Here is a 24,168-nt window from a genome sequence, read left to right as displayed (position 1 = left end):
ACTGAAAGATCAATTCTTTCTTTCTCCCTTGCAAAATGCATTTTGAAGTGGTAATAAAAGTTTGAATGTCTGATATCATTATAATTGTGTGTGCACATAATGATAATGGTTGGAAATGACAGGCATACAAGTTTTGGTAATTTTATTTTCTCTCTCTCCACACACACACACACACACACACACACACACACACATTCTAATGGTAAGAAAGGAAAGGGAAAGAAGTTCAATCCAACCTGCAGACTAAGCCTCAAAAATTGGAAAAAAGGATAGTATAATGGTCCCTAACTAAATAAGGGTTATATTTTAGGGTTGACATGTTTCCAAAAGTAAAAAACCTGGAGCTTTTTGAGGCATATTCAGCATGATTTAACCCCCATCGCCCAATTCCCCCCCCCAAAAAAAATAATAATCCAGGATGCCATTATCAGAGGAAAATTCCAGGACATTTTCCTGGAAAATCAGGACTTAGGGCAGCCCTATATTTATTCTAAAAAACACAGTATTTTCTTGTTTCACATTAAGCCCAACATGATGCTTTGCTTCTATCAATTTTGCTGCCAACTGCTGCAACCACATTTCAGGCCTGACCACTGGTTCTGTAGTACAAAACTGTGACTAGTCAACAGTAAATTTTTTTTAAAAAATCCAACATCTCCTTTGTTAACATATTTTGTGGTTTAGCCTCCATAGTAGAGGACTGCTTTTCAGGCTGGCTTGTTATGGTGGTACAACAGAATTGCTTTTGCCCACCATAGTCTTGAAACAGGCTTTGCAATGCTTCAAGAACCTGCTAAAAACTGAGCAGAAAGAAGAGCCAGATGAAAAACAGCCCATACTTGAGTACAATGGCTGTTCCTTGACTCTAGTTCTCTGATAGTTATCGTGGGCCCACATACAGCCTTAAGCTATGGGGAACATCCAGTGTGCTGGCACTAGGAATAGAGGGGAGATAACTTAGAGAGTATGGGGATTGGTCATGATTTTATAAATGGTATTAAAGCGATCTATCGAGAACAAAAAGCTAAAATTATTGTAAATAATGTGGTTTCAGAGGAAATTAGAATTGAGAAGGGAACCAGGCAAGGGTGTCCACTGTCCCCTCTGCTGTTTATCTCAGTTCTGGAGGTCTTGCTAAGTATGATTAGAAAAGATGAACAAGTTAAAGGTATTACAGTAGGATCGAAACAATACAAATTAAAAGCCTTTGCTGAAGATTTAGTTCTGACATTACAAGATCCAGACTCCAGTGCAGTTAAAGCACTGGAGCTAATATATGAGTTTGGTCAGGTAGCAGGATTTAAATTAAAGAAGAGCAAGACCAAAGTAATAGAGAAAAATCTGGATAATGAAGAAAGGAAAATATTACAAGAAAAAACGGGCCTAGATTTTGTGAAAAAAGTCAAATATCTGGGGGTGAACCTGTCTGGGGAAAAATTGAATTTGTATAAGGATAACTATGAGAAAATATGGAATGAAATTAAAAGAGATTTAGAGGTGTGGTCTAACTTAAAATTGTCATTAATGGGCCGGATTTCTGTGATTAAGATGAATGTGCTGCCAAAGATGCTTTTTTTGTTTCAAGCCCTCCCAATTATAGACAATGTGAAATGTTTTAAAGAATGGCAAAAAGCTCTTTCTAGATTTATCTGGCAGGGGAGGAAACCCAGAATTAAATACAAATTACTTACGGATTCCAAAGAAGGAGGGGGATTCTCTCTGCCAGACTTAAAAATCTATTTTGAAGCTGCCACACTTTGTTGGATTAAAGAATGGATGAAATTAGAAGATACACATTTACTAGATTTGGAGGGATTTGATAATGTGTTTGGTTGGCATGCATATTCGTGGTATGATAAAGTAAAAGCCCATAAAGCATTTAAAAATCATATAATTAGGAAATCGTTGTATAATGTTTGGATAAAATACAAAGACCTTTTAGAAAGAAAGAAGCCCAGATGGCTTTCACCAATGGAGGCAAAGGCCCAGAAAAAATTAAATATGGATACCAAATGGTTGAGATATTATGACTTATTAATAGAGGAAGAGGAAGGCTATAAATTAAGACCATTTGAGCAAATTAAAGATAAGCTAAATTGGCTACATTACCACCAGATTAACGAATTGTATAAACTGGATAAGAAAAATGGTTTTGCCTTGGAAAAATCTAAGTTGGAGATGGAGTTGTTAGATACTGAAGGTAAAAACATATCTAAAATGTACAAGCTTTTGCTGGACTGGCATACGAAAGATGAACAAGTTAAATCGGTGATGATAGACTGGGCAAGAGATTTAGGACATAACATAATGTTTGAGGACTGGGAAAGATTGTGGAAGAAATGGGTGAAGTTCATCGCATGTACTTTGTTAAAGGAAAATATTATGAAAATGATGTATAGATGGTATTTGACACCTGTAAAATTTGCAAAGATGTATCATAATTGTGATAATACATATTGGAAATGTAAAGAAAAGGAAGGAACATTCTTTCATATGTGGTGGACCTGCTCCAAGGTGAAAGACTTCTGGGAAAAGATTTATAATGAATTGAATAAAAATGTTGAAATATACATTTATAAAGAAACCAGAGGCCTTTCTTCTTGGAATAACAGGTTCGGAATTGCCCAAGAAAGATGTTAATCTATTTTTGTATGCCACAACTGTGGCTCGTATTTTGTTAGCTAAAAAGTGGAAAACTCAAGAATTACCAACAGTAGAAGAATGGCAGATGAAGATGATGGATTGTATGGAGCTAGCCGATCTAACTGGAAGAGTCCGCGACCAGAAGGAGGAGGAACATCACGAAGAATGGAAGAAATTTAATGATTATTTAGTTAAATTTGTTAAGCTAAAATAACTGGAAATAGCGTCCAGATATTTAAAGGGCTTAGGATTGTATCTATGTTAACTGATAAAATAATATGTTTAATACAAGAAGGAGAAGATTTAAAGATGTTAATGTTTAATTTAAAGGTTATTAAAATTGGGATTTGGAAAACTGTTATAAGGATATGCAATGAAATTCAACTAAGGGGAAACGAGGAAGTCGTTTTACAAAGAAAATAACTGTTATTTTCAATAAGGTTATGATTTATGTCTGTTATGTTTTGTTTCTTTTATGTTTTTGTTTGTCACTGATATTGTAAAAACTAATAATTTTTTTGCAAAAAAAAAAGGAATAGAGGGGAGAGGAGAGAGAATTGTAGTTCAGTTTGCATTTAAAGACAAACCTGCATAATAAATCCAATTTCAAAATTCACACTGCTCTGGATTTTGCAATGCAGTTATTCAGCCAAGTAATGTGTACAGAAATGCTTATGTTAGCAACTGTTTGTCCCCCGCAAAATGCATAGATTAATGAAAATAATATACAAAAAATGCATTTTGGGGGGGTTGCTTGTAGAAATGTGCATATGAGGAAAATCCACACTGAATGCTAATGAATTTTAATGAGGACATTCAAAAAGAAGAAGAAGAAAGAAAACCAATGTGGAAATGTGGAGTACTGAAGTTAATATTGGAATGAGAAACTTAGAGAAAGGAGAAATGAACAGATTCATCCGTCCCTAGCATGCACACACGTTAAGTGCATTTAAACCTGGTGTGGGCACATGGGGACATAAATTCTTCATTCATGGCTTCTGTCGCATATAAATTAGGCCTGAAAGCTGGTGGGAGTGAGGAAGCCAGACAGCCCCAAATCCCACAACCCTGTCACAGTACATTGCATTGTGACTATGCTCCCCTCCACAACTCCATTAATTCCTGAACACTTTATAGTAAAGCTACTCAAATCAAGGAAATCTGAGGAATATGCAAAGCTTACTGCCTCATATACTTCTCTCCTTGTGTCCCTATTTCTATGGAGTGTCTCAGAATAGGTACTCATCCATGTCATATGCTGAAAAGCCAGAGAAAAGTGATGAAAGTTAATTATAGAAGTTATAGCTTTGGGGTAGAGAAAGAAAAGTCAGACTCAAGGTTACCAGTTTGGTCTTTCTTTTGTGACATTTCCACATGTAGCCAAAGTAGTCCTATGACTTTTAGAAGAAGATGGGAAGCTGTTTCGCATCAAAACTGATTCCCACTATTGGCTAGCTAGCTCAATAATGTCTTCACTGACTGGCAGACTCCAGGGTTTCAGGCAGGAGTCTTTCCTAAACTTTAGGTAAAGGTAAAGGGACCCCTGACCATTAAGTCCAGTCGTGGCCGACTCTGGGGTTGTGGCGCTCATCTCGCTTTATTGGCCGAAGGAGCTGGCGTACAGCTTCCGGGTCATGCGGCCAGCATGACTAAGCTGCTTCTGGTGAACCAGAGCAGTGCACGGAAACACCATTTACCTTCCTGCCAGAGCGGTACCTATTTATCTACTTGCACTTTGACATGCTTTCGAACTGCTAGGTTGGCAGGAGCAGGGACCGAGCAATGGGAGCTCACCCCGTCGTGGGGATTCGAACCGCCGACCTTCCAATAGGCAAGTCCTAGGCTCAGTGGTTTAACCCACAGCACCACCTGGGTCCTAAATTTAGACACAGTCAAAACCTCTGCTCACCGTCCTTCTACTACATTCCATCACAGCAATTCCATTTTAAAAGGAGCTACTTTTAAAACAGGGTTGGGGAAATCATTCTTCTTGGCCTAGATCCAAACCTATTTTCCTGGAATAGGATCCCACAGATTTTTATTGAATCAATTGCTTCCTAAAAATAATGCTTTGAACACAGCCACTGGCTGCACTCCACTAAACATTTACTCAGAAACCATGCTCATGATGTCTCTCTGATGTGTGTGGCGGTAGCTGCACCTCCTCACCCCACTGTCAGAGAATAATTTTCCTGTCTATTTCATAATATGTGGCTAATCTTCATTCACTGTTCCCATGTTCCACTATGTTTCCACCAAGACTCGCAGCGGGAGAAAAACAATTAATAAGCACTTTGTACAGCACTTGCACGTAAGTGCTCATAGCTCTTCAAATGCATTATCTGGATGCAATCCTTATAATAACCTTATAATTAGTAATATTATCTCCCAGAGGAGAAGGGGGCTGAAACTGGGAGAGAGCAGCTTGCCAAAGAGTGCCTAGCGAGTCCATAGCAGAAACACAATTAAAAATGAATAATTCAGGATCCACAACTTAGTCAATTGGCTATTATGCTGCACCAGCTCTCCTAATACTCTTCAAGGTTACAACTCATAGTAACAGAGGAAGCTATTTTATATTGAGTCAGCCCATTGCTTCATCTATCTCAGTATTATCCACACTGACGGACAGCAGCTTTACAGGACATTGAGCAGGAGGCATTCCCAGTCCTACCTGGAGATGCTGAGGATTGAACGAGGGGTCTCCCCAATAAAAAGCAGGTGCTCTACCACTAAGCTAGACCTTACTAGACCTCTATTAACCTAGTCCATAGATCCTGAATAATCTTTCTTCTTGACAACAGGGTTTTGTTTCTGTTATTCATTACCCTGTTATCTTTCTCTCTCACCAAACACTTAAATCGAATGCCTAGTTTTCCACTTATTGGAACTTTGAGAGCTGTTGATGAGCAAAGGGTGTGGGGTTTTTTTGCAAACATGTGTTGAGGGTTATAGACAACTGGTGGGAAAACAGATCTACACAAGGACATGTATATATAAAGTGAAGTCCTTGCAGAATGATGGATGGCAGTGTTCAATGAAACAGTTCTATTGCTAACCTACATTTCTATTGTCTTTGGGGGTTTACAGACATAGATACTGTAGACAGGTAGGTAGAGATAGATGACAGATAGATGATAGATAGATGATAGATGATAGATGATAGATAGATAGATAGATAGATAGATAGATATAGATAGATGATAGATATAGATACATACATACATACATACATACATGATAAAGTGTCAAACATAAAGAGCAATTGGAAACCAGGTGCAATGAGATAATCACATGTCTTACAGGGATGGGAAAAGTACACACTAACATTCTTGGAATCTGCCTTCAACAGCATAGAAAATTGTATTGTATATGACCTACTGTCTGTAAAGAGACACCAGTTCACCAAAACTTTGGATTAATCATCATATTTATATGATAAATTACTTCTAAATAATGTGGCTAGCAGCTTCCAAGAGTTTCTTCAAAATTCAAAGGGGAAAGGAGATCAGAGAGGTATTACAAAAAGTTTATATCTGCTGTTATGGGGGAAAAAAAGAAAACAGAAAAAAGCAATGCAGGCCTGCTGAGGAACAAACAATTTGCATATTGTGTACTGTTGTGCAATTCAATACTAGCTTCAGGCTACCAAATAGGGCAGTAAAGCACACACTAAGTCTGATTTATGGGATGTAAGGATAGATAACCCAAGAATTTTCTGCTATTTGCATCTGTTTCAAATGCATACACACACACTTCCTGCGGCAGACTTACTAGAAAATACATTGAAAACAAACAAGGTTATAATCTGCCCAAAGAAAAGGCAAAGGGATAGACAGGGCAAGTGCAAGAAACCTTAACTCTATTAGGACACACCAGTTTACTGTGCCCTGCTCTGTAAGCTTCTCCCATCAGTGTTAACTACTATAATACTTATCTGCATAAAGCCCAATTTGTTCCCCAGACATTTTGCTAGTAACACAACTAGTGATAGCAATGTCATATCCCATGAAGGTTCCCCCCTTCATCTGTCAGATCACATAAAGGTTTTCCTCCCTTCGTCTATCCTATACTATGAGTGCATGGCTCTAAACTAATTTGTTGCAGAATATTTACTGCTCTAAATGGCTTTCAATATCAGAAGATCAAGGACAGAATGAGGTCTGCAGTACAGGCAAAGAACATGAGACAAATAACCAGGGAAGCCTCCGAAAAGGAATTCATCCATTCAAGACAGACAGACTAAGGACAGGTCCCAAAGAGGATGCAGAAGGAAAGAGGGTGGGGGGACAGGTGGTCCATGGGCAGACAGGGACAGACAGTCAAGTTGTTCTGGTTACCAGCATTAAATATGTCTCTTGCAGCTTCGTTTTGTAGAGGCTCCTGTTAGGCTAATACCTGTAAAAATTCCTGAAGATTCTTAAGGGAAGTGTTCCATATTGTATCTCATTCTTTAACTAAGAGCTACTTGCCAGTGATGTGTAGCCAAAATGGCTAACGTACACACACACACTGCATATGACATGAAAACCACACATACAAAACATATATACCATGCACTAGCCACATATACAGCACACACTCACATATGTACACTTGCCACACAATCAGACAGACACATATTCAGAGAGACCCCTCTCTTTTGCTAATTGGGAGGGAATGGGTTTTCAACAGCCTTTTTCTTCCCCTTGGCAGTGCTGCCATGGGATTGAAAAATGCAAAGCAAAGCCCTATTCTTACCTTAGAAAAGTTTCTCTTCTGCCTCTGGCAGGGCATCTGTGCTAAAAGGAGCACCCTTCCTGTTTCCTCAACCTTAAGGTCTTCTTGCTAGGGTGTCGTGAAATTCTCAGACTACTGCTCTGGTAATGAGTTATTCATCAGTTATGAAAAATCAAAAGTCCTGGTGTTTGAGAAGAGATTCTCCCCGAGTAAATGGGTACTGGATGGTCACAAACTAGAGCAGACCAAATTCTTCTGGTACCTAGGGCTTCTATTCCATCATTCCAAGTCCTGGAAACATCACTGGCAGACTGCCTGTCAAAAGATGGAGGTAAGCAAACTGGCTATACTTCTATTCTTTTAGACAAGGGGAGGCCATTATGTTCCATCAGCCATTAAGGTATTTAATGCAAAATCTATCGCTCTACTCCTCTGTGCCTCAAACATCTGGTTCAATGGCTCATTCTCCAGGTTTGATGGCTTCCAGGCAAAGTTTCTCCGGTCCCTCCTACAAGTTCCAAATGCAATACTATTTTTAGAAACAGGTGAATGTCCTCTGTCAACTAAAGCATGGTGGGTTGCCCTGAGATACTGGCTCAAGATCTCAGTCTTTGGCCTAGGGAAGGGGTTACTTCCATACCTAAACAATGTGGAGTTTACCAGCTCATGGATGAAAATTATGGTTAGAAAAGCCACTTTGATTGGTATGCCACCTTCTCTACTGTAACATCTGGGCTATGATGCCGCCCTTAAATCTCTGAGGCAAAGGCTCTGGGACATATCACATAGTGATCTCCAATCTCAATTTCATGTTATCTGTGGCCCCTTAGCAGTAGGAATTCACTATGGGTTCGATTTTCAGACACCTGCATATCTTAGAAATTTGTCTGTACCAACATATCAGCGTCTTTTCACCAAAGCCAGATTAAATGTATTCCCATCAGAAGTGTTAAACGGCAGACTGAGAGGTATCCTTTTTCAAAATAGGATCTGTGTATGCTCTCAGGACGTTGACTGCATGAGGCATATTTTAATGCATTGTGGACAATATGATCAAGCTAGGGAACTATTGAGTAAACTACTATTGGCAAATCGGCCGGGTCAAACTGAAGTCTACTATACCAAATATCTTCTGGACGACAAGTCCAATGATATCACAGTGGTCGTGGCAAAGTTTCTTTCAGTAGTCATATGAATCAAAGATCAACATACCATGACAAAACAGATAAGGTTTCGGTCTCCCTTCCCTGGGGGTTGTCTGTATGAATCTGTATTTTATTCTGAATCCATGTTATGGGTCGTTGGACCGCAATAAAGATTATTATAGGGTGTCATGCCATGCTCTTCTTGAGCCCTAAGACCTTCCTACAAGCACTACTTCCTGTTTACTGAACCCTAAATTCTTAGTGCAAGGGGTGCCATGCCAGAGGATGTCTTCTTCTAAGGTAAGAAGAGGTGCCAGATTTTGGCAGAGGGTTGGTGGGCTATGAAAAGCAGCTTTTTGGTGGCGCTGTGGGTTAAACCACAGAGCCTAGGACTTGCTGATCAGAAGGTCAGTGGTTCGAATCCCCGCGATGGGGTGAGCTCCTGTTGCTCGGTCCCTGCTCCTGCCAACCTAGCAGTTCAAAAGCACGTCAAAGTGCAAGTAGATAAATAGGTACCGCTCTGGCAGGAAGGTAAACGGTGTTTCCATGTGCTGCTCTGGTTCACCAGAAGCAGCTTAGTCATGCTGGCCACATGACCTGGAAACTGTACGCCGGCTCCCTCGGCCAATAAAGCAAGATGAGTGCCGCAACCCCAGAGTCGGCCACAACTGGACCTAATGGTCAGGGGTCCCTTTAACTTTACCTTTACATGCACAAATATGCTGAAACAGATGCTTGTATTTCATGCAAAACCTGAAGGCCTATCTTCACATTAAGATTTTAAGATGTGGCCATGTTTCTACCCCTATTCCCCTTACAAGGGGCTTTCTTCCCTAAAATCATAATGGGCAACATATTTCTATCCATCATCAATTACCGGCATGAAATCTATCAAGATCCAAAGGGCTACAGATGTGATAACCTAAGTTCCTGAATAAGTTCCTGAATAAAATTTGCATTTTATTTTATTTTTTTGGTCTATGATGACCAAAATGATAGTCGAGGGCATGTTACTTTTATCCAATAGTGAGCCTTTCATTCAAATTATCACTTTCATGTTCCTGGGTAAAATTCAAACGGGCATGTTTCAAAATTATGCTGCTGCATAGTCATTTAAAAACCTCTATCACCTGCTCACAAAGCCAAGTCAATTTATGCTAATTCCTAAATTAATCTTCTCCATATACTCATCTCGGTTGTTGCTTTAATCTGTCAGGCAAGGGAATAATGATGCAATACCGAGCTCATCAGTCCTGGTAGAAGATGAGGAAAAAGTGATAGCCACACATACCAATGTACAGTAGCAACTAGAGTAGATTTTGATTCTTTCACTACGTGAACTACTCTTCACAATTTTTCCATGGAACACATTCTTTTGATTAATTTTTTGACATGGGTATGGCTCAGAAGGGCACAACTGTGCATTTAAAAATCAATGTGGAAAACGGCTTGACTTGTTCTCATCAGATACATGACTGTTGTCAGAGGCAGCTCTAAGTAATAGTTTGGCTTCCAAAAATCCCAAGCACTTTACTTTAAACAAGCCTTTACAACCTCATTTGCAGCATTAAAAGAGTGGAGAAGGGGGAAAATGGCTTAGGGTGAATAGCTCAATTGAAATAAAAAGTACAACTGAGCATAATCAAGCTCCATTCTACTTCCACTGTTGAACGCTGCCAGTGAAGATGAAAGTCTAGATTTTTGTTCGGCTCTGGGCAATTAGGTATATTTAAAATTTCTATGCAACTCATTTACACCTTTCTTGGATCAACAGGCTGCCCTTACATTTCATGCGTTGAACTCTGCTTGTATGTTGTATCAATACCAAACCTTTGCAGAAGAACCATCAACATTACTGAATGAAGGCTGAGCAATTTACCACCTATATCTTTCTTAGCACAGCTGTTAGAAGCTCTCTTAGGTAGAGAAATCCTAAGCTCCTGGAGAGGATAGCTGAGGAGCTGCTGGATGCTGAGAGTTCAAAGATGGAGGAGGAGATCTACCAAAAGAGGCCTGCCTAGTTACAGAGGCAGAAAGATCTGCCCCATTGCAGCTCTGCCATCAGAGCAGCAGAGGATGAAAGGGGGCAAATTTAAAAAGTCATTGGAACCGCAGGATCCAAAGCCTTTTAGTTTCTGTAATATATTGTCTAAAAGGAAGGGAAGCCATTAAACCATGAAGCTGGTTTAATTAATCTTCTACTTAATTCTGGAAGAGCCATAGCTCAGTTGTAGAGCAACTACTTTGCATGCAGGAGGTCCCAAGTCTCTCCAAGTAAGGCTGGGAAAGACTCCCATCTAAAACCCTGTACTACTGCTGTTGGTCAGTGCTGAAAATACAGTGGTACCTTGGTTCTCGAACTTAATCCGTTCCGGGAGTCCGACTCCCGAAACGGTTCAAAAACCAAGACGTGGCTTCTGATTGGCTGCAGGAGCTTCCAGCACTCAATCAGAAGCGGCGTAAAGCACATCGGATGTTCGGCTTCCGAAAAACATATGCAAACAAGAACACTTCTGGGTTTGCGGTCTTGGGAAACCAATTTGTTTGGAAGCCAAGCCGTTCAAGTACCAAGGTACCACTGTACTGAGCAAGATGGTCCAATGTTCTGACTCAGGATAAGGCAGGTTCCTTTGCCCTCTGAAACCATTGGGAGGTGGAATAAAAAAGAAAAGCCAAGGACAAAAAAAGAGATAAAGGTAAATGTAAGATGCAACCCCTCCATCTTGGATGGCTCTAGCCCAGGAGGGTGGTGATTGTTCTGCCATAGGATTGCTCTGCCTTTATAGTGACTTATAATACCGCAGGGACATGGATAGCACTGTGGGTTTCAACGACAGAGCCTAGGGCTTGCCGATCAGAAGGTTGGTGGTTTGAATCCCCATGACAGGGTGAGTTCCCGTTGCTCAGTCCCTGCTCCTGCCAACCTAGCAGTTCGAAAGCACATCAAAGTGCAAGTAGATAAACAGGTACCACTCTGGCAGGAAGGTAAACAGCATTTCCGTTTGCTGCTCTGGTTCGCCAGAAGCAGCTTAAACATGCCAGCCACATGACCCGGAAGCTGTATGCTGGCTCCCTTGGCCAGTAAAGCAAGATGAGTGCCGCAACCCCAGAGTCGTCCGCGACTGGACCTAATGGTCAGGGCTCCCTTTAGCTTTACCTTTTATAATACTGGTATTCATAAATGAAACATACAGGCAAGCAACCTGTATGTTTGATTGGCAGGTGACCGCTGATGCACATGCCATTTCTAGCATCGAAAGGGGGTGTAACAAGGGTGTAATGGGGCAGGGTAGGCTTATGTGCACTTCACTGGTGCATGTGATGACCCGGAATACAACCTCCACACAAATGAAGAGTTGCCTATAATTTGTTTGCTTCCCTTGTGCAGAAGGGGTCTGTAGGGCTCACTGAATAGCCAATGCACTTCCACTTTACCTGTTTTACATAAAACGTTTCCTACTGAAGGATAGCCCACTACTACCACCTTTGACTACATACAAATTAAAGTTAGCACATTTGTTGGCTCCTGTTTGAAACTCAAAATTAAGTGATTGCACTGTGTAAATGGAAGATATGCTACCAAGGAGACCTGGCTGAATCTCTGAGCTGCCAGCTGCAGCTAAAGAAGTCTAAACACAGTATCAAATTATCCTTGGGGATTTTTGTCTTAAAAAAACAAAAGAATGTCTCCTTAATGGCTTTACAAAAGGTGATTTGCACTATTTGAAACTGTGGGCATCTTTCCCCCACGCTCAGGATGCGTAATCCAAACGCTGAGAAGATGAATAGCGAATTGATTGCTGTTGTTAGTTGAGGATGGATGAGCAAAGAAAGAAAAAATCAGAATCAATAGTTAAAAAACAATAACCCTGTAGAACAGGGCATATACTAACAATGGAATTCAAAAAGAGAAATGTCAAAGTTTTCATGGGGGAAGGGGAGAGATTAAGTGCTCAGAATATTCTCAAGATGTGACAGAAATTGAATGTGCTCACCCTTCTCAGTGAAGTGCATCTTATTCATGTCCAGAAAGCAATGGTTTCGTCTGCAACATTCGTACAAACTATTTATAATTAAGCACATGGGAACTCATGGGAACAGGATTACTACCATTAGATCCAACTCTCATTGTTACCTATTCATTAGTTTAGATTAAGGAAAACCACATTCTAAATAAGAAAAAAAATCTGTCAATTTCAGTTTTCAACAGTGTCTGCAAAAATATCTGAGGGTTGGTTTTTTGTTTTGTTTTACAGAAAGGTCTGCATGGAGATTCATACACATTTCTCCTAATATACAACTTTTATACACAATTATGCTAGTATATGCACAGAGAGTAGCCTGCCAGCCCCTGCAGCTTTATCTTTGGATCTGATCAGGAAATGGCTATGTTCCAGTTTGGATATTGTTTCAGAAACTATAAATGAACTAGGTTCACCTATAAATGAGAATTGAATCAGATTTCTCTCCCATTCCTAGAAGCTTGTCTGGTTACTATTTGTGCTGCATGTGTGGTGTGTGTGCACATAGTCTACATGTGTCGTCTATACATGTGGGTACATGGCCACTAATACATGGCCTTTGAATGGATGACTTACTGTCTATGCAGCCTTCCTCCTGAAAAATGTAGCCACTTCATTCTAATTAATAGTATATGAATCTGCTTTGGGAGTCTTTTGGCTAAAGAGTGCTATAAATGAACAGGAATAATCAGTTGAGACACAAATTATTGCCCTACTTTTTTTCAAAAGACGTGTAAATTCACCTTGAACTTTCAGAATCTGGTGTGACACAAATTGAAGTGAATGAGTAAAATAAAATTATGTTCTGCTCCCTTCTTCCTTTTCCCTATTATTTCAAGGTCAATCCCAGCACTGGACTGCAACAGTCTGTGGCACAGTGGGGCAGTGTGTCTGGCTGATAACCAGAAGATTGGTGGTTCAAGCCCACACAGAACAGCTGTGGGCAGGATACCTGCATTGGAGGGGGTTGGACTACAATACTACAATTATATGATTCTATGATGTAGCACTTCACTGCAATGACCAAATAAAAGCAGACATAAAGGAACAGCTCACCCTTCCCCAAATAACAGCAGAGCTGTCCTTAGATGTGTGAATTATTTTAGGAACAGAATATCCTTTATGGAAGCTTAAACACACACACATGTGCACACACAGAGGTGGAATGGAGCAACCTCATTGCACAGCACATCAAATCCACAATTTGCTTCTCATAGCAAACCATACATTCATATTCAACTAGCTGAGTCACATTTCTTGAAGCTGAAAATATAATACTATAGCACTCAACCCTGGGGGATAAACTTTCATTACTGTTGCTTAACCTGTGGGGAAAGCAATGCTGGTACAAAAGGATTCATGAAAATGTGGAGGGCCATTATTATTATTATTATTATTATTATTATTATAGTCCAACCTTGGTTGTCGAACGTAATCCGTTCTGGAAGCCTGTTTGGCTTCTGAAATGTTTGACAGCCGAAGCGTGGCTTTTGATTGGCTGCAGGAGCTTCCTGCACTCAAGCGGAAGCCACACTGGATGATCGGCTTCTGAGAAACGTTTGAAAACCAGAACACTTACTTCCGGATTTTCGGCGTTTGGGAGCCAAAATGTACAGTAATGGAGGCATTCAGGAGCCAAGGTTTGACAGTACTCATGAAGCAAAATCTATCTAACTAGCATCCTTATTTTCAATTGGGGGGATCATATAAGTAGTGATAAATGGATCAGTGTCTATTTCCAGTCAATGTCAAATTTGCATAAATTTGTCCTGTCCTGTATTAATTTGCATTTTTTAAAGTCCTTATAAAAATGTTATTTAAATATTGTTTCATCACAGAATAAACACTTATTTAGTAGTATGCCTTGAACAACTAACAAAGTCATTTTATGACTTTGTTTTGTTACGGGTTACTGGGAATTTTAAGCCTGTGAGGGGTAAACCATAATGGCCAGAATTATTTGAGGGAAAGAATGTGCTCCAAATGTGTTTTACAGGTGTAGTGTACACGCAGCCCAGATTTCATGTGTTTTAAAATGTTATGCTTTTTCAAACAATTATATCTTGCCTATTCCATTTTTAAAGAAAGCACACAATCCAACAAACAAGGTAGTTAACAAAGCAACACTTCATTATGCATTTAAAATACATAATAATCCCCAAATTGAACATAATCGTAAAAATTCAACAATATTTACATAAGAAACCCAAAACAAAGCAAAACAGAATGCCAACGAAAAAAGAAGCTGAAGGTCTTTCTAAAGAGTCATGTCATGTCTCTACCAGCTTCCTAAAGCATTCAATGGCAGGGCTTATCATACCTTGCTTGCCAAAGTATTCCACTGCTACAGAAAATGGGCAGCCCTGATAGTAGTCAGCTGTGTCTCACCAGATTGAAGGATCAGGGGAATTTCCTTAGATAATTATCAAACATGTGAGAAGGAACAAAATAAAAAAATTCCTTCCAGTAGCACCTTAAAGACCAACTAAGTTAGTTCTTGGTATGAGCTTTCGTGTGCATGCACACTTCTTCAGATACCTGTGCATGCACACGAAAGCTCATACCAAGAACTAACTTAGTTGGTCTTTAAGGTGCTACTGGAAGGAATTTTTTTTATTTTGTTTTGACTATGGCAGACCAACACGGCTACCTATCTGTATGTGAGAAAGAAATGGTCCTTAGGAAACACAGAAGCCAAACCCATGAGGGCTTTAAAGATAAATACCAGCATATTGATTTGTGCCTGGAAAGTTAGAAGGGGGGAGAGAGGGAGAGAGACTCCACATGCAATTTGGGAATTCTTGAGTGAAAGGAATATAGACTCCATTCTAACATTTAAATAAAAGTTTAAGAAAGGTTGCAATCTTTAACTGAGTGTTAGATTAATCATTTTAAAACTTTATCATCAAATGAATTAATTAGTCAGTAGACTTAAAAAAATACTTTGAAACAATTGCTTATAAAACTGCCTATGAGAGTATTTAACCCCCTTTTCTCTCTTTCATAACAAATAATATCTCTTCTAAGGTGATGCACACTTCTATGATATGTGAAATAGATAGATAGATTCAGATCAATAGATTCAGATCAATAATCAACTAAAACCTATAAGGTGATATTCAATGGTGACTGTCCACTGATGGAATCAGTAGTAAAGGGAGAAGACAATTTCCAGTGATCCTTATGTACTGCCTGTCTTAATCTGTTGCAGAGGGTAGGAACCCTTCTGAGAGAAAAATAAAGGAGGGTATCAGGTACTGCAGGAGAATTGCCAAAAATTACCTCCATCTCTATTCCACCAACAGTTTTAGTGGTAAGTCACCTTAGATATCACCCACACAATTAATCAATAGAATTTTCTTTAATCAAGTTGCTGCCCCAATTCAAAAAACATTTGAAAATATCTTCAGTTTCTTGGCACTATTGTTAAATTTGCCCCAATTGTGACCATCTTGTTTTACATCTTCTCCAAAGTGAACACATTTCCCCCCTTTCACATCTATTGCCATGTATTTCATGCAGGATTTTCTTCAACAAAAGAAAAGGAACATTTTACTTCCCTTCTGCCTTTGTGCACTTGGGTGAATTGAGCTTGCCTTGATCTACAGATTTAGAGACGAGACTGTCAGTTGACCTAGTCTTCAATTACAAACTAATATAATGTATATCCAAACACATCACTGCAATTTAATAAGCGGCTCTTTGGGATTAGGCAGTTCCAATTTGCTTTCATTTCAAATTCTGTGCAAGCACATCATTACAAATTTGATATTACCCTCACCAAATTAGGTCTTTTCAGAAGCACTGATCCATACAATTACAATGGGACAGCAGTACTTCATTAGACTAACCTCACATCAAGCTCTCACAAATTTACCTGATCAATAAGAGGATGGAAACAAAGAAAAGTAAGTCTTGGCAAAATAATACTTGATCTGCACTTAATTATCTTGACCCCCCCCTTTAAAAAACAAGAACCAAAAAACCAGCAGTGTCTACCACAACAGCTTATCCACCGCCCCATCTGTTTACTTTCAACATAAAATCTATCAATGTCTTGACTCCTGGGTGTTCATCACTTCATCACTGTTTACAGCTCACATTAAAGCAGCAGTTCTCAACCTGTGGGTCCCCAGATGTTGTTGGACTACAACTCCCATCAACCCTAGCTAGTAAGGACAGAGTTCAGGGATGATGGGAGTTGTAGTCCAACAACATCTGGGGACCCACAGGTTGAGAATCACTGTATTATAGCATTACAGCTGCAGCAACGTTTCTGAACAATGACCAGCTCTTGCCTTCTCTATCTAAGGACAGATGTCTGCAGATACTTTCACTCAGAAGCTAGTACTCCTTATTTTTACACATGGATTGTCCAACATCTTCTCCATGGATAGATTCAGGCACTTCTAAACATACAATGTACAGCTTTAAGGCTTATCACACAGCTGTAGTGTAACTATATAGCTTTTAGCTCCTACACTCCTTCAGCCAAGTAGAAATCTGGGAACGCAGTGATATTCTTTACCTTGGTCAAGGATTGGATTCCTATCTCTTCAAAATAGTACCCTTATCTAATCTAAAAACCAAAATAAAATCACCACAGGGAGCAATGTAGCACAACTTGCAGAGGGGTAGGGGTGTCAATCTGTTGTAGTAACAACACAACGGAAATCCATCTAGCTGATAGAAATTTGGAAGGTGGGCAGGCACCTGGAAACTTCCATTCTGGAGCAAAATATCAAGCAGAAATGTAGAATTGTAAGGGACCCCAAGGGTCATTTAGTCCAACCCTCTGAAATACAGGAATCACTGTTAAAGAATCCCTGATAGATAGCCATCCAAACTCTGTTTAAAAACTGTCAGCTGTTCACCACCTTCCAAGGAAGTTCATTCCACTATGGACCAGCTCTGACCATCTGAAAGTTCTTCCTAATGCTTAGGGATGTTCAGAATCTCATTTCTTGTACTTTGAATCCTTTGGTTCAGGTCCTGCCCTCTGGAGCAGCAGAAAACAAGCTTCCTTCATCTTCCATATGACACCCCTTCAGATATCTGAAGATGGCTGTACCATAACTTCAGTCTGTGTCTCAAAGCCACACCAATCTCTCTCTCTCTCTCTCTCTCTCTCTCTCTCTGTCTCTCTCTCTCTCTCCCCCCCTTTCTCTCTCTCATGCATATTTTTAAATGAATGAATGATTTCACATTGTGGTAGTTTACCTCTGGACAATATTTCAGAGTTCTTTTCTGCACATATTTGATAAATATAAGTAACATTAATAATAAATACCCATTGTTATTTGTTGGGAATATTTTTAAATTTCAATTCTAAAATTATCCTCCATGTTTCTAAACTGCACCTTCATCTAAAACGTGGATTCCAGGATGATGTCCATAAAAATCAAAGATCAATACAATATTTAAAATGTATTTTAAAAAGTAAAGTAACTTAAGTAAATCTGGTACTCTAATTATGGTCAGCAAGTACTTCCTGTTCATGTTCATGAGACAGAAATTCAAGGACTGAAATTTGCTTGGGGGGTGGTGTTTTCCCCCTCTTAAATGTTTTAATATTGGACTCATTGGTCCACTGTCAGAGCTCTGTGTCCTGCGCAGGTACTGAAGACAATACACATGTGTACACACAAACTTCATTAGCTGCCACTTACCTTTCACTATTAATTCTGCATAGTTTGAAACTCCTGATCCACCATCTGAGCGGATGACACATCGGTATTTACTGATGCTGCGCTGAGAAGTGTCAGCTACGCTGACTGTAGCAGAAAAACGTCTATGGTTGACGACTCTGGTGACCATTAAAGCTGTGTCTCTGCCATTCCACTGCTGTCAAATCAACCGGAGGGGAGGGGGAGAGAGAAAATATGATATGATCATGCAAGAAGATCATTTAATTCATTTATGATTCAGTCTTCATTGTTTTTTATTCATACACAAAATTCAGGGAAATCGTCCCCTAAATCATTTTCTACTGAGAAATTAGCAAAGCTCAATAGTTCTACTGAAACATGCAGTCCTTGTCTTAAAGGGTTTTGTACCCCAAAAAGCCACTATAAACAAATGCTGCCACAACAAACAGTTCGTTTACAAAAACCAGAATAGTTTCTATCCCCCCCCCGCCCCCGCAACTTCATTAGTGGGATCTTTCAATCAGCTCATGAAAACATTGAATTTGAACTCTAACACCCTCTTTCCTGACATAAAGAGGGGCTGTAATAGCATGCAGTGGAACCTATGCATATTGATTCAGAAGTGCCACTATAGGAGTTATTCCCAGATAGTTGTGTGGTTGTCTGGAAATAGACCACATGAAATGCAGTCAAATACAATGGGAAATATTTCTGATTTAACACTTTAATTTTTCCTGGGCAGGGATGTGTAAAGTAGCCGGCAAGGAAAGCACAGAATTCAACAGAATGTTCCATTACCTGCTAATCAATCCCCCTTTTTCAGGAACCTATAATTTAGGACATGCCAGATCATAAGGTAATCTGCCCTGTGCTAATAGATAAGACATGGAATCCTCCATAGCTTCAGTTGAGAAAGTAATAAACATAAAGCATGTATTGTCAGCTATTATGAAGCAAAAGTGTACATATGCATTGGGCACACCAGCTCTTAACATGAGCAGCTCTTAAGAATGCCAAAGCTGCCAACTGAACAACCTTATGATTGAGATTTGGAGGGCCTGTGGCCAATTACTCTGAGGTGCTTCTACATGTCTGGAGGGTGGCAACACCCAAACAGGCCTCTATTTAGGCGCCAGACTAAAACTTTCCTCATAACCAGGTCTTTAAGTATCTGTGGCCTTTTTTAAAGTGGGTGGGATGTTTTTAATATATCCCTCCTCCTTGTTTTTAATATATCTATGGGTGGACTTGTTGATTAGTAGGTTGGTTGTAAGTCACTCTGGGTTGCCTTGGCCAAGATAAAGCAACAAACAAATGTAACAAACAAACAAACAAACAAACAAACAGCAATAGCACATAAATTCTAGCTTCCAGAGAGAAGATGCTTCTTATATTCATTATTATTTTTAGATTCCCTGCTTCTTTTTTTCTAGTATTTTTAGTGAGATTAGTGGGAATGTGTTCACATAGATACTGCTTATTTGCTCAGTGTTGTGAAAGGCATCTTTAACTTCTCACAATACATTTTTAAGATGAACCACATAAATGTAATGCATTTAATACTGTGATCATAACAGTTGCTTATTCTAATGTCTTCATCCTACTAACTTTCAAAGTGGTTCTGATTGAATTAATTGAAGTCTTAATCCGGCATAAGTAATGTTAATGATTTGTAATTAACTTCTTTAGGATTGCAGTAATCAAGTTGCTACGTAAAGTAAAAAAAACAACAACACTATAGATAACAAGAGTTTCAGTTTGTACATATGCACAAATTCTAGCCAGAAGCTTGCCTGAATTTTGTTCCATTATGTCCTGTGACCTTGCATGGCCTTATGAATGATAGAAGAATGGTGGTAACCTTTATTGCCTTTAAATCCTTTTAGGAAATTCACAGTAATTCTTACACTTCCCACAGTTCCTTAGTATTTGTGTTGTATGTTAATTATCTTGGAAACTAACATGAAAAAGAGGAGCTCCTCTCAGGGCTGGATTCAGTTGCAGGAAACAAAGATGACTGCCTAGGTGCTGGTGGTGATGCTGAACTTAGATAATGTTTGTCACAGGCTGCTTACTCAAGATTGCTCAAGACAGTTGAAATAAAAATTGGAAACCCTGATGTGCACGGACAGCACAACATTTTATTTTTAAGCTGTGCCCAACACTGTATGAGTGGAAGACAACCTTGACCTATGGTTCTCTCCCTTTTTCTTCTGCCCAGACTCCTCAAAAAGTCTGCCCAGAGGGTCAGGGGACATACCAAGCCTTATATAGTAGTACCTCTGGTTACGAACGCTTCTGGTTATGAACACTTCTGGTTACGAGCTAGGCTAACCAGGAAGAAGCTGCACCTGGTTGTGAACTTTGCCCCAGTGTGAGAACGGAAATTGCACACTGGAGAGGGAGGCCCCATTAGCAAAAAGCACTCCTCAGGATAAGAACGGTTTCAGCTTAAGAACGGACCTCCGGAACGAATTAAGTTCATAACCAGAGGTACCACTGTAGCATTGTACTGGCTACAGTGGGAAGAAAGACTCTCCCAAACTTGGGCAGATGACACTTCCAATTCCAGCTTCCCCCTGCAGTCCCATACAGCACAGCCACAATGTTCAGTAGGTCCCACTGACCATCCAGGGATGCTTGGGGGAGAGCAGATAGCTGGGGGGTGGGGAATGGAAACAAGCATTATTCAAGTTTCTTTTTGCTCACACAATGTTGGATATGAGCCATCGTTTCCAGGAAAATTTACACCAGTTTCATTTTCAACATATGGTGCAATTGTGAGTTCACAGCGATCAGAGCCATACATAGAGTTTTATTATCTGACAGGGATTAATCTTCCATACATGCCATGTATTGAATCTGTTGAATGGGCTACAAATGCAATAGAAATAAGGCGTTGGGGAAATGAACAAACAATGAAAGCAACAAAGACACTTCTAATGTGGAGAGTGGATATTTGGTTGAGTACAGGGGTGGTTAATTAAGCTATGGCTCTCCAGATATTGTAGGACTCCAGTAACCCCAGCCAGCATGTCCAATAGTCAGAGATAATTCCAGCTGTTGTAAAGGTGGTGTTCCCTCTTCGCAGTAAAACTCCAACACACGCAGTGTGATATTTACAGTCTTTTCTTTATTACATATATACAAAGAACAGCTGTAATTCAAAATCACGCAACCGAACCTGTCGAGTCAGATTCGGGGACTGGCTTCCTTTGATTTCAGCGCCAACAAAGTAGGCATGGAAACCTCGCGATACATCTTTGCTCTTTATGTTTCATTTCCCTCCTTGCCTGTGCTGGTGTGAAAGCCCCCTCCCCCCTTTCTGAGGTTGAACATCCTCCTACCAACTCTGGTGGGTTGTAGGGCTCTTCACCATCCCTGACCCCCTGCTCCTCCTGACTATGCCTCGCCCCCTGCTCTGCTTTGTGCATCAGTTCCCTGTCTTCCTCTTCTGCCAGTTCCTGCTCAGAACCCTCCCCTGCTACTGACAAAACTGTGCATTCTGGCTCTTCCCTGACAGCTGTGGACCAAACATCTGGAAAACTACAGGGTTGGGTGCCTACTGGTCTAGGAACAGCCATGGTTCTTCTGGAAATTATTGTCATGCCAATTATGCAGCATTAGCCTATGGCTAATTAAATAATGTATAGCTTTTTATACTATTCATTTCATAAATAGTATATAATGAAAGGGTAGTGCAAAGAATGAAAATTTACTTTGTTTAACTTTATGGGCATTCAAATAGCAATCTTCAGAATTTCAACATATTTTGCACATGTGTGTTCAATGTTTTTCAACAACCATGAATACTAGAAACTCAGTCTTTGAAGACTCCTGTCTTCCTTTCCACATGACTCATCCTTCCCCTTCTACACTATTCATTTGTCAACTTTTAATGTCCTGCTTTTCTTTTGTCTTCCCAGCCTTTGAACCAAGCTTCTAATCTACCAAACTCTGTTTTTTTTTAATTATTTTTTTGCAAATGGACTAAATTAGGAAAAGGGGGTGCATTTATACAAGGGTAGTTAATTTCTATAAATGTGCCCAATTGATTAATGTTCCCAGCATATTCAGCTAAATAATTTTTCCATGCACAAATCTGAGACAATACGGTATTGAGTAGAAGCATGCAGCTGGTTTTGCACAAAGGGAAATGCTCTGTCAAGGAATTCAGAGGAGTATCACTCCAGTCACTGAAAGGAACAGAGAAACCCTGGAAAGTATGGAGCTCTATTTGAGTTTTGTGGTCTTCAAAAATAGGAAGCTCTATTTGTGCTTTGGAGTGTCTGAAAAATAACACATAAAGTCTCATTCTACTTTACCTGTAGCCACAGTTTGTCATGTTGAGACCACTTTCCTCCAGCAATGCACTGGAATGTTGCATTCTGTCCAACATTAACCTCCACGTTCTGGAGCCGCAGGAAGTGAGGAGCTTTTCCTAACAAAAATGCAAAATATTATCTGGGTAGAGCTTCACAGTTCATATGTATGCTATGAGAACCAGCCATTCTTAACAAGGATGTCCGGTTTCCCACAGAACAAACTACTCATCATAGCAGTGTTGAGTTTGGGGTTTGTTTTAAATACTACAGTATGGCTTTCAGCTAACGGTATGAAAACAAAAGCATCAACCATCTCGGCACAGATAATGTGCTATAAATGACACTTCCACACCAAAAGGATTCAACATTCCCCAATAATAAGTTTCAGTTAATATACTATGGAAACAAATAGCAAATTTCTTCTGTGGAAGGATGTAAATATATAATACATATAACATAATATGTACGAAATCAATGAATATAGCATTCACAAGGAAAAGTAGGCAAAGGAAAACTGAGGCAAGATATTTTTTACTAAGCGGCCTGGGTTCCTACTCACAGACAACTAACAACAGTAACTTGATATAGTCCAACCCTATTAAAATATTACCATTACCAAATTCCACCCAACTCAATGGGGCCTACATTCAAGTAAGCACACAGAGCATAGAGACTTTATATATGGGGTCCTCAATGTGGTCTCATGGACACCCTCAGATAACCCCACTGTGGTGCCCACCAAGGCCCGAGGCTCATCCCAATATTCTATCTTTAAAGAGATTAATTGGAATTTTTGTTGTTTGAAGGGGTGCTGCCTTTTCTTTTTGCAGGAGTGTTCCTTGCTTTTTTGTATGTTTTATTTGTTTTGCGTTGCACGTAGGTTCTTTGCCTGGTTTTGGGGAGGAAAGGCCCTGAGCATCACCAATTTTCCTTCTGTAAAATGGCTATTTTGTGGAGAGGCACTACCAAGGTGGCAGCAGATCCAGCTCCCAAAGAGCAGGACACAGCTGTTGCTGTGGCAGCAGCACTGGGCAATGAATTCCTTGGAGACAGGATCTGCTGTGCCTATGGATCGTGACACTTGAGGCAGTCACCTCACCTTGCCTCATGAGTGGGCCAGTTCTGTAGCATTGCAATCAGATCATTGCTGCAGCACTGGCACAGGGAGGGTTTAACTTTTTCCTCTAAGCCCCTTTTCTGCCATTTGCTATAACGGGGGGAAACCCATAATGGGGAGCTCCAATCAGCCTCAGCCACCATGATTAATTAAAGATAAAGGGACCCCTGACAGTTAAGTCCAGTCGCGAACGATTCTGCGGTTGTAGCGCTCGTTTCGCTTTACAGACCGAGGCACCCGCCATTTGTCTGCTCCACAGACAGTTTTTCCAGGTCATGTGGCCAGCATGACTAAGCCGCTTCTGATGCAACGGAACACCAACACCAGAGCAGCGCATGGAAGTGCTGTTTACCTTCCCGCCGGAGCGGTACCTATTTATCTACTTGCACTTTGATGTGCTTTTGAACTGCTTTGTTGGCAGGAGCTGGGACCGAGCAACGGGAGCTCACCCCACTGTGGGATTCGAACCACCGACCTTTTGATCGGCAAGCCCAAGGCTCAGTGGTTTAGACCACAGTGCCACCCACATCCCTACCATGATCAATTATC

General features: G+C 40.1%; 1 protein-coding gene across 17 annotated transcripts in view; it reads right to left on the bottom strand.

Annotated features, from left to right (window-relative positions):
* Positions 1 to 24,168, bottom strand: part of PTPRT (protein tyrosine phosphatase receptor type T) — a 619,839-nt gene that overhangs the window by 333,743 nt on the left and 261,928 nt on the right. For all 17 annotated transcript variants that reach the window (XM_079978848.1, XM_079978862.1, XM_079978850.1 and 14 more), the window contains exons 5-6: positions 22,503 to 22,618; positions 18,199 to 18,373 (exon numbers count right to left, since the gene is read on the bottom strand). In XM_079978848.1, coding sequence (XP_079834974.1) covers positions 18,199 to 18,373; positions 22,503 to 22,618 — 291 coding nt within the window. The remainder of the gene's footprint in view (positions 1 to 18,198; positions 18,374 to 22,502; positions 22,619 to 24,168) is intronic.

The sequence above is a fragment of the Podarcis cretensis genome (assembly GCF_951804945.1).
Source record: "Podarcis cretensis genome assembly, chromosome: 6".
NCBI classification, from domain to species: Eukaryota; Metazoa; Chordata; class Lepidosauria; order Squamata; family Lacertidae; genus Podarcis; species Podarcis cretensis.
Note: the sequence above shows the minus strand (reverse complement) of the source record. Positions and strands in the feature narration are given on the sequence as shown.